The sequence below is a fragment of the Mus caroli genome, chromosome X (assembly GCF_900094665.2).
Source record: "Mus caroli chromosome X, CAROLI_EIJ_v1.1, whole genome shotgun sequence".
NCBI classification, from domain to species: Eukaryota; Metazoa; Chordata; class Mammalia; order Rodentia; family Muridae; genus Mus; species Mus caroli.
In genome coordinates this window covers 105,694,487-105,708,841 of record NC_034589.1, presented here as the reverse complement: position 1 = coordinate 105,708,841, position 14,355 = coordinate 105,694,487, and the positions used below count along the sequence as shown (strand labels likewise).

Sequence of the window (14,355 nt, the reverse complement as noted above, 5' to 3'; positions counted from 1 at the left end):
AGAGAGAGACTGTGAGACTGAGAGATTGAGACTTAACCCTAAGAGCAAACATGTGAGAACTCTTATTTTCTTTCTTGTGGATAGGGAAATAAATCTATAGTGATGGTCATCTTGCACCAGGTAACAGAACTATTCCAATACTGAGTGTGGTATTCAGCTTCAGGTCTTCTCCTAAAACCTGTGGTCATAACCACTACTGTTTCCATGTCATGGAACTTGTAATTACATGTGAAATGTAAAAATGATAAGTTCTAAGGGTGAGACAACACTCAAAACTACATTGTCACACTAAAACCCCAACCACCAATGTTATGATGGTATTCGGAGGTAAGGGAGGGTAATCAGGATTAGATGAGGTGATAAAGGTAGAGTCCTTGTGAATGGAATTTGTACCCTATAAAGTGCCCTGACAACGTGTTTCATTCTCTTCTCTACCATACAAGACCTCAACTGCTTAAGAGACAGAAGAATGCGATCACTTTAAGTTCAATTGCTCTTTAGTTAGCAGTATCAATCAAGATGGTACCAAAAATCTCTTAAGGCTCTCAATTCAATTAATGTCCCTTAGCCATCATTGTCCAACTTAAGAAAAATGTTCTGAATACCATAGACTGCTTTGCTTTCATTTAAGAGCAGGAAAGATCTAGCATGGCCAGGTTCTTATAAAGGCATTCTTCTGTCTCCTATAATTCTACCTTTATCTCCTCATCTAATCCTGATCATCTCCCTTGCCTCCTAAGGTTTTGCTATTTGGTGACGGCTTTTCTTGGACTAATATTACTGTTATACTATCTTGCTCTTTTGAGACAGGATCTTAGTATATATCCCAAGCTAGTCTCTAAACTCACTAAATAAGTAAGAGCCCACACTGGCCTTCAGTGCACAAGCCTTCTCTTTCAGCTTCCCAACTGCTTGAATTACAGGCATGAGCACCATGCCCTACCACCAGATGGAGATTGAGAGGGTAGTAGGAGGAAGAGGAAATTAGAGACCCATCTCTGGTTTTCAATTAGAAGAACTATATACAGTGGGAAGAGGAAGGCATTAGGAAGATGAGCTAGAAATACAACTCTGCTACTGATAAGTTCTATGATTTGAAAGAAGCAGTTTAAACTCTGGAGTGTTTCATTATGAAATGGGAATAATTATCAATACATCAGAGGTGGGATTTAGTTTTGCTTTGTATTGCTGGTTGAATAACAAAACTCATAAGTAATCTATTATCACAGTGCATGCTTTATAAATGATAGATAACAGGAGCATTTCCACCTTTCCATCTGTGAATGCAGCATACTTGCTTTGCAATAAGGCAGCTATGCAAATCTGAGACAGACTGGTTTATGTGAATATACTGCCAAAGTTGTTTTAAACATTTAGCTCCATTCTTTTTGATCATGGTAGGATTGTTTTTAAAGAGTAAGTTTCACTTGTGGGTCCCACAGAGTATCGATTGCCAATACTGAATTCCTAGCAAAGTTGTAATAATGTTGCATGTATTACATAAAGCTGCAATTTCTCCTGGTACTCGAATTTAATAAAAGCCCAGATAATGGAAACTAAGACTGACAGGAGACTGACAGGTAAATAGCATGAGAGATGGAAGCTGGGATGCTTTATGCAGGTGTGGCTCATACCTGTCAGCTGACAGAATCCTGAAAGCTACACTTTCCTCCTTCTGATAGAATAACTTACATTTATAAAGTGATATTAAATGCTTCACTCCATCATACTGACAGTACTGGACCTGCACACATGAAGACATGGATTATAGCTATGTGGTGATTTAAAAAGAAACATCTCAGGAATCTAGATCCCTCATAAGCAAAAATGAAATTCAAACCATATACATGAGAGAGAAAAACATTTGGGAAAACATATAAGTTCAAAGCATCAACTACAGTGCTTTAAAATTATTTAATAAAAGTAAAACAAAGTTAAAATTTCCAAACAAACCTGAGGTAGATTCTGATTTAATCACTGTTGCAGAGGCAAGTTCTTTTGGCAAAGACACTGAATGTTTCAGGTCAGGCAAGCTGGCATGGATTTCATCAGACCTTCCTTCCTGTTTATTAAAAACAGATATTTTCTTCAGAGGTCAATCATTTTACTAAAAGAATTTAAACTTAGGCTATACCAAGTTCCTGTGAATCTTTCATTGTTTCCATTTTATCTCTGACCTCTCTGGAGCATCAGTTATGAGCCAGTGCTTACTCAAAGCTTCAACGACACGCTTCTTGTTTATTTAAACTCTACCTTGCTTTCTTCCTTTGGTTCAGGGAATGATTCGTTTTCACTTTTTTGTGTCCACAATGACTTAATGGCTTGAAAAATTTGCTGGCTTGTAGCATATGCCTTTTTCCCAGTTATCTAACAAAGAAAAAGTGAGTCAAATAACATGTTTTTAAAAGCTAAAATAAAACCTTTTAAGTTCAGATAAAGTATTTTATATGAACTCCCAAGTCACAATCAACAACAGAAATTCCAAAGTCACAATCAACAGAAATATAAATGTCTAGTTCACATAAGATAAAGCAGTATTTTCAAAATATTACATAAAAATATATATGACTAGCTCCATGTATGTAACTAATAAGTATATAATTTCATCCACAATATAAAATCAATTTAAAATTATACCTATTCATTTGAACATAATTTTTATAGTGTTAGTGACAGAACTCCAGGCCTTCGACATAACATACTGCCAGGGAACCAAGCCTCAACTCTTATTATTTTCAAATTCGGTAAAAACCAAAGCATTATAGAAGCATTGTTACTAAAAGTTTTATCTGTTTAAGATGAACAACACAAGGTTTTAGCCTAAGTATACTTTTTGTATTAATTCCCGTAGTCAAGCTTACAAGCACAGATATGAACTCATGTAGTTTCCTTCCTGCCATATGCCCAGGATGAAAACACTTAAGAGCTACTCACTCTCAAATTTCAAGTACTGAGCATAGTACTTAGCATATTTACTATGAGTGCCTTGCTATAGATAGACCTCATGAACTTTTTGTCTCCTAACTTTTGTCCTATATCTTTCAGCATATACAAACAGCTCCCCTCCCCATTTCCTTCCCTCGCAAGCGCCCACCAATCGCTATTCTGTAATTTGCTTCTCTGGGTTTTAACCTCACTCAACATAAGTGACATCACTCAAAATTTGTCACTCTGTATCAAGCCATTACTGATCTGGCCAGGTAGGTTATATTAGAAGACTTCATACTAAGTGAAATTTACATCAACAAAAATCTAAGGAGAAATATTTTGAGTAACTAGATCATTGACAAAAACGAGGTTTTTAAGATGCTATTGAGTATTTTTGCTCAAAACTTTGTGGATCTTTCTTCATTCACTGAGAAACAAAGACATCAATTAATTTCTCAAGAGAATAACATTTGTTTTGGGTAGAAAGATAATACTAGGAGTGAGAGCATATGTCTGTGATATCCCACCTAGGATTTCCTGAGTTCCACATCAGTCTGGGTTAAGTTCTACTAATAGTACTTTCCCTTTGAATAACTTCTGGTTCCTTCTTATTCTTTCTCAATCCTTCCTCATGGTTACTGTATACAACTATTAAGACTTAATAAAGGACTTTACAAGATTACACTTTTGACAAACTTGTTTTTAAGCAATATTTTGTTCTTCAACCTAAGTTTTTTGCTATTATTATATACCTAGAGTTAAAAAATGATACAACATGAGGACCTACAGTCACTGCCCAGTATAGAAAAAGGAAGAAAGAATACAGCATGAAAGCAGGTATCATCCTGAATGAGACAGGAACCTAGCATAACTTTCCTCTGAGAGGCTCCACTCAGCAGCCAATGGAAACAGATGCAGAGACTCACACCCAAACATTACATGGAGCTCAGGTAGTCTTACAGAAGAGTTGAGAGAAGGATTGAGAGACCTGGAGGGGATAGGAACTCCACAGGAAGACCAACAAAGTCAAGTAACCTGGACCCTTGCGGGCTCCCAGAGACTGAAGCACCAACCAAAGAGCATACATGGGCTGGACCTTGACCCCCTACACATATGTAGAAGATGAGCAGCTTGATCTTCATGCAGGTCTACTAACAACTGGAGCAAGGGCTGTCCTGGAACCTGCTGCCTGCCTGCCTGTGAATCCTGTTCCCCTAAATGAGGCCAAACCTTGTCAGTGGGAGAAGATGTGCCTAGTCTCACAGCAACTTGATATGTGTGGAGGTGGGCATGGGGGCTATGGAATGGTGGGAATGAGTGGTGGGTAAGGGGGTAGTGTTAGTGTAGGGGGGGTAACATCCAGAGGGGGCATTCCCTTGAAATGGGGGGAAGAGTTACATGAGGGGATACTGGGAGGATGGGAAGGCTGATATTGTGTTGTAAAGTGAATAAATTTAAAAGTTACACAACATGGGGCCCTACACTCACTCCCCAGTATAGAAAAACAAAGAAATCATAGAGCATGGAAGTAGGTATAAACAATGATAAAATTAACATCCTATTTCTTATACATAAAACTGAAATTATGCACAGTTGCAGTGTTTTCTCAGAATACATTCCTAGAAGTGAAATTTCTAGATTAATCATCATACTAATTTTGATTTTAAAAATATTATCATACTGCTCTTCAAAAAGCTAGCAATGTACTTCAGCAATTTTCACTTCCACCAAAAGCATACTTCTGTTTTCCTACCCTTTCTACCAACAGAAGAATCATGATTCCTATGTAAAGTCTTTATGAAACTGAAAGGCAAAAAAAAAAAAATGACTACTTCCCTGAAAAACTTTAATTTGCTGAATTAATTATTGGCTCTTGAAAATAAAATGTGAAACTTAAGGTATAATTAGCGTATCTATAGACATGTATGCTCAGTTGAATGAGTGCTTATCTAAGTTACATGAGGCACTGAGTTTGATCCTTAACACTAAAAAACCCCACAAATTCCCCAATATTAAAATATAAATGGTCTATTAAATTGACACTTATATAATTGCTGATAAAAACATATAGTATCTTTTGTTAGTTCATTTATACATCTTATTCTGTGTACTGCCTCTCTGTATACCTTCTCTACTTTTCTGACTAGTACTCATCTCTATTATTTAATTGTAAGTTTTTAATACATTAAGGATATTAACTTTTGTTGTATATATTATATTTTCCTAAGTTTTTTCATGTATCTATTAACATTTGTATAGTATTGTTTTTATTTTTATTTTATTTTTTTACTTATTCACTTTATATCCTGCTCACTGGTCCCCTCCTGTCATCTCCTTCCAAAATCCTTCCTCCCACCCCTTCCCATTCTCCTCTGAGCTGGTGGGGCCCTCCTGGGTATACCCTACCTTGGCACCTCAAGTCTCTTCAGGGCTAGGAACATATTCTCCCACTGAGGCCAGACAAGGTAGCCCACCTGGAAGAACATATCCCATAGGCAGACAAAAGCTTTTGGGGTAGCACCCTCTCCAGTTGTTCAGGACACTCATGAAGACCAAGCTGCACATCTGTTACATATATGCATGGAGGCCTAAGGCTAGCCCATGTATGTTCTTTGCTTGGTAGTTCAGTCTCTGAGAGCCCCAAGGGTCCAGGTTAGTTGACTGTATTGTTCTTCCTGTGGAATTCCTATCCCCTTCTGTGCCCGCAAACCTTCCCCCTACTTTTCAATAAGAGTCCCCAAGCTCCAGCCACTGTTTGGCTGTGGGTGTCTGTATCTGTCTGAGTCAGCTACTGGGTGGAACCTTTCAGAGGACAACATGCTTCTGTCCACAAGCATAACAGAGTACCATTAATAGCGTTAAATTGGTGTTTGCCCATGGGTCTCAAGTTGGGCCGTTATTGGTTGGCCATTCCCTCAGCCTCTGCTCCATCCACTGTGCCTGCATTTCTTGTAGACAGGGTAAATTTGGGGTTGAAAGTTTTATGGGCAGGATGGTGTCCCTATTGCTCCACTGGAGTTCCTGCCTGGCTACAGGAGGTGGCCTCTTCAGGTTCCATATCCCCAGTGCTATAACAGCTAAAGTTACCCCCATTGATTCTTGGGTACCTTCCTTATCCCAGGTGTCTGTCTCATCCTGGAGATGCCCTCACCTCCACACCCTGTTCAGTTGCAGAGTTCCATTCATTGTCATGGCCATCTTTATATAGTCAAATACATCATTTTACGTCTAATGGGTTCAAGATTGTGGTTCACTTAAGATTTAATTTATTTCAAAATAATTAAAACATACCTCTCTTTTACCTCTTATGTTTTAAATAGCATTTCATTTTATGAGTAGATCTTTATTCCAGCTAGAATTTATTTATACTTGGTACCTGGCAAAGCTCTTTAGTATCCCACCACATTTTTTAAGTTTTCATTTGTATACCAATGTGAAGTACAACCATTATCATAGAGCAACTATTAGTCACCTGTATATGATATGTATTTAACAGAATTTGAGGGCATTTTCTTTTATCTTTTGAACTATTTTATTATCTGTACTGTAGCTTAAAATAGTGACCAATACATGGTAGGTGGACAAAAACAAACAAAAAAGGGGGGGGGTGTTGAATGAACTGCACATTCTACCTACACCTAAGACTTCTGAAAGAATTAAAATTCTAGATTTTGGAATGCCTGCCACCAACCAATAATCTTTCATCTAAAAACAGGTTATCTCTGTAAACATTTAAGGATTTTACAAATTTCATTCACACATAATTGAGATCAGGCAGCAGTTTCTTTTTGTGCAGCAAGCTAATTTCATTTAGCTCAGTGTCCGCTGGGTTCATCTATGTTGTAACAAATACTTCAGAGCTAGATAACATTCATTGCATATATGTACCACTATTTCTTTAAAGTCATCTACTAATGCACACTTGAGTTTTTTTTCCAATTTGGGATATTATGAATACTGTTATAATGGTAAAGATCTCATGAAGACATTGATTTCCTTTAAGTATTAACTACTATAAAAGAGAAAAGAGAAGGGATTTTAAGATGCTAGAAGAAATAAAGGAAATACTGGTCAAAGGAAATGAACATTAAACTATAAGATGAAGCAATTATGGGAGTCTAATGTACAGCATGAGCACTAACAGATGTGCTAGTCTGATTGTACTAATAACAGAATTGGTGAGGCTCAGTCAGCTTTATAAAGCTTTAAGTTTATATCTACGTGTATATATAAACTTAAACTTTATATATATACAAAGATAGGCTACCTGGTTAATATTTATAAAACTCAGTGATCAAATGCTATAAGGAAAATTATTTACAAAAAGAATAGTCTCATATTAAGTACTCCTTTATTCTGCAAACTATGTTCTGTATTATCATTTTGTTTTTTGAAATCTGTCAATTCTCTCCTTATTAAAATGTACTTATAGTTGTATATTTCTTCTCTGACATCCCTTCAAGAGACTTGTCTGATTAAAACATATTTTTAAATTTATTTTTATTACTTGATTATTCTAATAATTATTATTACTAATGTGTTAGGATATTTTGCCTACATATACTCATATGCAGTGTGTGCATGTCTGATTCTTGTGAAAAGAGGACATCAGTTCCTTTAGAACCAGAGTAACAGATGACTATGAGCTGCCACCATGTGGATACTGAAGCTGGGACCTCCTCTGTAAGAGCATTCTTAACCACCACGGCATCTCTCCAGCCAAAATGAAATACTTTTATAGTAAAAAATTCTCATAGAATTTTGAATACCAATCATTAGTAGTTACTCTTTAATATAAGAAACATCTTTTCAAAGTTTTATCGTAAAATTTCTTCCATGATAAGTTTCATAAAGACAATTTCTTCCTAGTATATCATGTGCTGTGACTATGTTTGTCCCTATTGCCTTCCCTTTCCTTCACCCCTACTTTGAGCCTTTCTCCCTTAGATGCTCTTCTGTTTTCATGTCATTCATATACATATATATACACACATACACATATATATGCACATATATCCATTTACATAATATATATGTATATATATGTGGTTTTATGAATCAATATACAAATTAGCATCCAAAAATGAGAGAAAACATTCAATATGTGTCTTTTTTTGTGTTTGTTTTTTGGTTTGTTTGTTTGTTTTTGTGCCATGGTTTCTCTGTGTAGCTCTGGCTATCCTGGAACTCACTTTGTAGACAAGGCTGGCGTTGAGCTTAAGAGATCTGCTTTCCTCTGCCTCCCAAGTCCTGGGATTAAAACTGTACACCACCACTACCTGGCCAATATTTCTCTTTCTGAGTCTAGTTTACTTCACTTAATATGATCGTGTCCTTTGCAAATTGTTTCATAGCTTCAAGTTTGCTTTTTCTGTGCAAGATTGTACATCAGTTTCATTTGAAACTAAACAACTTAAGTACAACAAAATATGATAAAAGATGAGCTAAAATTGGGTTAAAGTACATTATAAAGTTTTGAAGCTGAATATTTAAAATACAACTTCTTTGAGATTACCAGTTTAAAAAGCTGGGAGACATAGATTAAAAATCTAGGTGGATTCTGCAACCATGTTATTTTTCAATGATTTAAATTATCTGGCCCCTATTTGAAAAAAAAAAACTTAATAGAAAATTGGAATGTAATTATAAGAAAGATATCAAAAATCTTAACAAAAAACTAATACTCGGTTAACAGTCTTTCTTTAAAATAGATAAAAGGGAGTGGGGCTAGAGGAAGTGGTTCAGCTAGTAAAGTGCTTGCTTTGCAAGCATGAGAACCTTAGTTCAATGCCCAGAGCCAACAGAAAATGTCAAGTGTGATGGTGTCTATTTGTAAGCCCAGTCATGGAGGAGCAGAAACATGACAGTCCCTGGAGCTCCCTGGCAAGCCAAGCTAGTCTAACTGGTGAGCTTCAAGGCAATGAGAAACCCTGCTTCAAAGGAGGTGGGTGTTCCTGAGGATGGTACTCAAGGTTGTTCGCCAGTCTCCACATGCATGGCATTATGTATGTATTATATATGTATTTTAGACATATACTGCTTTCAATTTTTCAGGTAATTGCTAGATACCAGTCGCAGAAATATGAAATAAGCCCGGTTTTATTATATATACACTTTTCCATACAATTTTAGATAGCGTAGGGGCCAGAGACTTTCTGAATCCTATCATAAATCTCATATTAAGTAACCAATTTGTATGTATCTATCTATCTATCTATCTATCTACCTACCTACCTATATTCTTTGGGAGGGGGGTCAAGACAGGGTTTCTCTGTATAGTCCTGGCTGTCCTGGAACTCACTCTGTAGACCAGGCTGGCCTCGAACTCAGAAATCCGCCTGTCTCTGCCTCCCAAGTGCTGGGATTAAAGGCGTGCGCCACCACTGCCAGGCATATATATATGTATGTGTGTATATATATATATATATATATATATATATATATATATATATATTCAATCCAACAAAAATTATATATAATACACATGAGTTAAAAAGCAAGGGATTCAATGCTAGATATTTTAGTGATTTATTATAGATTAAATTTAGAATTTAATATTAAAGTTCAACAATTATTTTCCTTTGTTAAAGTAAAAATGTAAAGTTTTTCCTTTATTAAAGTAAAATTAAATTTAACACTTTTTAATTTAAAAGAACATACTATGCCATTTGAGCATATTCTCCCACTGAGAATTATTCTTATCTATATATTTACTCATATATTGTTCTAACTCTATATAATCACGTAAAGATAGCTAGAAGAATATTCCAACAGATTTGACACTGATTTTTTATGGATGGAAGCATATTTCAGTGGTTATATTTCTTATAGGGTAAACTTTTCTGCAATGCTTATATTTAAGAATGAATCCCCCCCATACGCACACAAAGAAATTACTGTAGGAAGGAAAAGCGTAGACTCAATGGCAGGACCCAGTGGGAACAGGAACAGAAAAGTAGCACACCTAAAACTGAGTGTGACGAGATAACAACGTCCCTGGGAAGCCTCACTGGGCCACTGCTTGCTTATCAGGAAATGAGAACAATATAAAGGTTAAGTAAAATGAGCTCAAGTTTTCTTTCAGTATCAACATTAATTTGAGTGGCTAATTCTCATGCAAATTCATAGGAAGGAGTCTTTTAAAACAAATTCATCACTTTATTCAGCAATTTTCTCAAGTATAACTAGATTTAATGAATAATGTTCTTTTCCTGTTATAAGCTTTTATAGCTTCAACACATTACAAACTGCAGAGTTCATAATATCCTTGACATTCTCAAAATATTGAATAAAGCAGTTTTATCTACATCAACAATTAAAGAGATGTAGTAGTGAGAATACAAGTACAGAAAGAAGGTCCTTCTGGTAACAATATTTAAGTATGAATGAGAATATTAAATGTTGATAACTAAGGGCAGAAAAGAAGAAAAAGTGGCATCCTACAAATCTCTGCTTCTGAATCTTACTGTGTGATAAAAATACAAGGCCCGAGAATCTAGTTATGGCTTGACTAGAATTGTGTCTGGGGCTCTGGGACTATCACTGCAAAAATCAACAGAAATTATTGAAATTATTAGGAAAATTTTAAATTTGCAGCAATCATAATGAGCTAGAAGTTGTTTTTTGGTTCCAGTGGTTTCAATATTCACTTTTTGTGTGTATTTTTTAAAGGACATGCATGGTATGTACTCACTAATAACTGGATATTAGGAAAAAAAAGTACAGAATACCCAAGATACAGTTCACAGAACTTAAAAAGGTCAACAAGCTGAAATGTCCAAGTGAGGATGTCTCAGTCCCACTTGGGAGGGAGAAGAAAGCAATCACATGTGGGGAGGAAGGGAGGGACCTGGGAGGGAGAGTGGTCAGGGAGATCTGGATTTGGGTGACTGAAAAGGACAGAAGCCCTGAAGGCCAGCAGACAGAGTGGAAACAGGCAAGATCAGAAGATAGGAGGTTGGGGGACTCTCCAGAATGCACCAGAGACCTGGGAGGTGAGGGACTCTCAGGACTCAAAGGGAGGGACCTTAGATGAAATGCCCAACAGTAGGGAGAGGGAACTTATAGAGCTCACCTGCAGCAGGAAGACAGCACATCAAGTGAGAGAGGGGGTGCTATCCCACAGTCACACCTCTGATCCATAATTGTTTCTGTCTGAGAGAATTACAGGGATGGAAATGGAGAGGAGCCTGAGGTTCAAAAAGAAGGTCCAACAACAGGCCCAAAGTGGGATCCAGCTCAACGGGGGTTCCCAAGGCCTGACACTATTACTGAGGCTATGGAGCACTCACAAAAAGAGATCTTTCATGACTGCCCTCTGAATTACCCAACAAGCAGCTGAAAGAGTCAGATACAGATATTTGCACCCAACCAGTGGACAGAAGCTGCTGACTCATGTTGAATTAGGGAAGGCTGAAAGAAGCTAAGAAGGGCGGTCTTGTAGGAGGACCAGCATTCTCAATTAATCTGGACCCCCGAGATCTCTCAAACACTGGACCACCAACCAGGCAGCATACACCAGCTGATATGAGGCCCCCAACACATATACAGTAGAGGACTGCTGGGTCTGTGTTCATTCAGAGATGATGCACCTAACCAGGTAGTTTAGAAGTCTGGTGGTGGGGGGGGGGCATCCTCATGGAAACAGAGGGGTGGGAAAGAGGTATGGGATGTGGAACAGTCAAAGGGTAGATGGGTGTGGGGGGGGTAAAATCTCAAGTGAAAATTAATAATAATAATAATACAGAAACAAAACAAGATGTTAAAAAAAGTCTCTGCAATCTATTATTTGGATGTTTGTTGTACTGTGTTAATCTTCTGAACTGAGCAGCTGCCAGCAGGTATAATTTTCTGCTATTCAAAAACAAAAACTTTTTTAATTTTAGAGAGTTCATCTATGAAGCAGTATTTCTCCCCATAAATTCTAGTTCTGTCACTAAACTTGATCCATCAACCTGCTTTTATATTGCTAAACTACAGCTAAACAAATTCATCCTATTTGTAATGATCATGAAATTAAGAATGGTATTTTCCATGTCAAATTGCTAATTCTGCTAACCCAAGAGTTGATTCCAACTCCATGCCTCTGAAAATCAAATGTTTAAGGTGTTGTATGACATTTAAATGTTGTCACAAAACAAACACTGAAATACTATTCTCATGTAAACAGAACTTACCTTTGCAATTATTACTGACTGAGCTGGGTAGCAAACAGTGGCTCCTAATGTGGCCAGTCCTAGTGGGTAAGCAATCTTCTTAAACCTGGAACCTATGAAATTCAAAGAAATTATTCATTTCAAATACATGCCACCCGAGATTTGATGTTTTTATTCTGTAGTTTTTTCTTCACTCCTCTTTAAGTTATCACCCTCTGTTAAATTGCTCTTTAGTTAGCAGTATCAATCAAGATGGTTCCTAAAATGCCCTTAAGGCTCTCAATTCAATTAATGTCCCTTAGCCATCATGTCCAATTTAAGAAAAATGTTCTAAATCTAATACTAATAATTATCTACACAAAGGGATTAGTAATTATCTTCTTTTTTAAAAGATTGATTATTTTTCATGTCCTAAGAAACTTAAAATTATAATTACATTTTTTCAAATATCTAACAAAGCATGATAGCAGAGAATTAATCAGCTACTGTGTTCGTCAAAGCAGGTTAAAGTGAAATGGACTCTCTTCTATATGCCCTTTCTGATTAACACTTAGAAAGGTGAAGGACCCAACTAACCAATCAGCTAAGGACCTCAGAAGGTACATAACTCCTTCATGTCACTGATTCAGAATAGTGAAGTAATACTAATTGCAATTAGCTTGACATAATTAATTCATTTTCAAAAGTGCCTTGACTAAGCATCTAAGACTCGTTTTCATATCATTTTTTGACAGCAAAATCTCTTTTAAAAAAATCCAATGAGAATCTTACTAGGAACTTCCTAGGTTCACACTAGGAGCCTGCCAACTTGAAATTACTCTGATTAACCTGGATATAAAGAGCTCTGTATCAAGCCCTGTCATCATAGCTTTATCCTCACATTCACTCCCCCTAAACACTTCCACAGAGCCAGAACAATGCTGTATAGCAGTGAGGAACAAACACAGCACTGTCACCTAATGCTTAGACCCACAAGAACAGGGATTCAAAATGATATGTATCTTAAATATCTGTCTGAGTATGCTGGACTCTGAATGAGACTAAGAAATCAGATATATTTTCCTTCCAACAGGAGTAAGAACTGTTAACTCTTTCAAACAGCTTGTTGATCCCTAGTTTAAAAAGGAAATAGCAATATATTAAGGTGAAAAAAATACCCAATAATGCTTGCTGGTGACTACAGTTTGTGACATGTTACAAACTTTGTAGTTTTTTCTGTCTGGTTTAATTATTTGTAAAGGAGCCTGTTAAAGTCGGGTCTACAATAGACTGAACTTGGAGAACGTAGGTAAGAAGGCTGCTTTATGTGGTATGGAGAGCGTCTGGGCTAATTAAAGAGTGTCCAAAAGTGAATCCCAGCTTTGTTCCTTCCTCCTCACTATTTTTGTTTAGTTCTTTTTGTTTATTTGTTTGTTTTTTAGGTTTTGAGGCTCTTTTCTCTGTGTAGTCCTGGCTATCCTGGAACTCACTCTGTTGACCAGGCTGGCCTCAAATTTACAGAGATCCACCTGTCTTTGTCTCCTGAGTGCTGTGCTTAACTGTGCTTAAAGGTGTGCAGTGTGCACCACTATTGCCTGGCTCTTTATTTAGTTCTTGATTTAACAATCCTAATGTCAGGATTAGAATATCTTAACTCCAAAAATTCCCTGAATTATGGTAACATATGGCATTTTTCGTTGATGAACTACTAGAAAAAAAAGTTCACCCTTTCTTTAACTATATGTAAAAAGTCATTCTGAAAACTCCATTCCTATCTGATGAATGTTGATTTCAACTACTTTGGTCAGGTGAAAACCAAAAGTTAACCAGATTTTATCTGCGATATAGCAGGTCTTCTTCAAATCCTTAGCATGGCTTACAGTGTTAGAGCAGCACCATTAAGGAAAACAGTTTTGAGTGGTTAGTGTATACCTTTATACTAACATACAATTCTCAAGATTCTTTTGGTAGTATGAATTTCACAACCAATGTTACATGTACCAATACCTCAAAATATTATGACATGACACTGAATAGTGTTCCTTTGTGGAGCTGTGCCACTGGTCCCTTTATTCATTTACACGCTTGGAGAAATACTTAGCCTGTTCCCAGCCTTTTATGATTATTTACAATTGCTATAAACATTTGTGTATGGGTGTTTCATTTCTCTAGATGCTTAGGGTTTCTATTGCTGCAACAAAACACCAGGACCAAAAGAGCAAGTTGGAGAGGAAAAGGTTTATTTGGCTTACGCTTCCAAATCACTATTCATCACTGAAGGAAGTTGGGGCAG

The 14,355-nt window shown here is 36.7% G+C and overlaps 1 protein-coding gene across 1 annotated transcript in view; it reads right to left on the bottom strand.

Annotated features, from left to right (window-relative positions):
- Window positions 1–14,355, bottom strand: part of Apool (apolipoprotein O like) — a 62,449-nt gene that overhangs the window by 6,119 nt on the left and 41,975 nt on the right. Inside the window, exons 6-8 of the mRNA XM_021153441.2 lie at window positions 12,105–12,196; window positions 2,254–2,367; window positions 1,954–2,062 (exon numbers count right to left, since the gene is read on the bottom strand). Of these exons, the coding sequence (XP_021009100.1) occupies window positions 1,954–2,062; window positions 2,254–2,367; window positions 12,105–12,196 (315 nt within the window). The remainder of the gene's footprint in view (window positions 1–1,953; window positions 2,063–2,253; window positions 2,368–12,104; window positions 12,197–14,355) is intronic.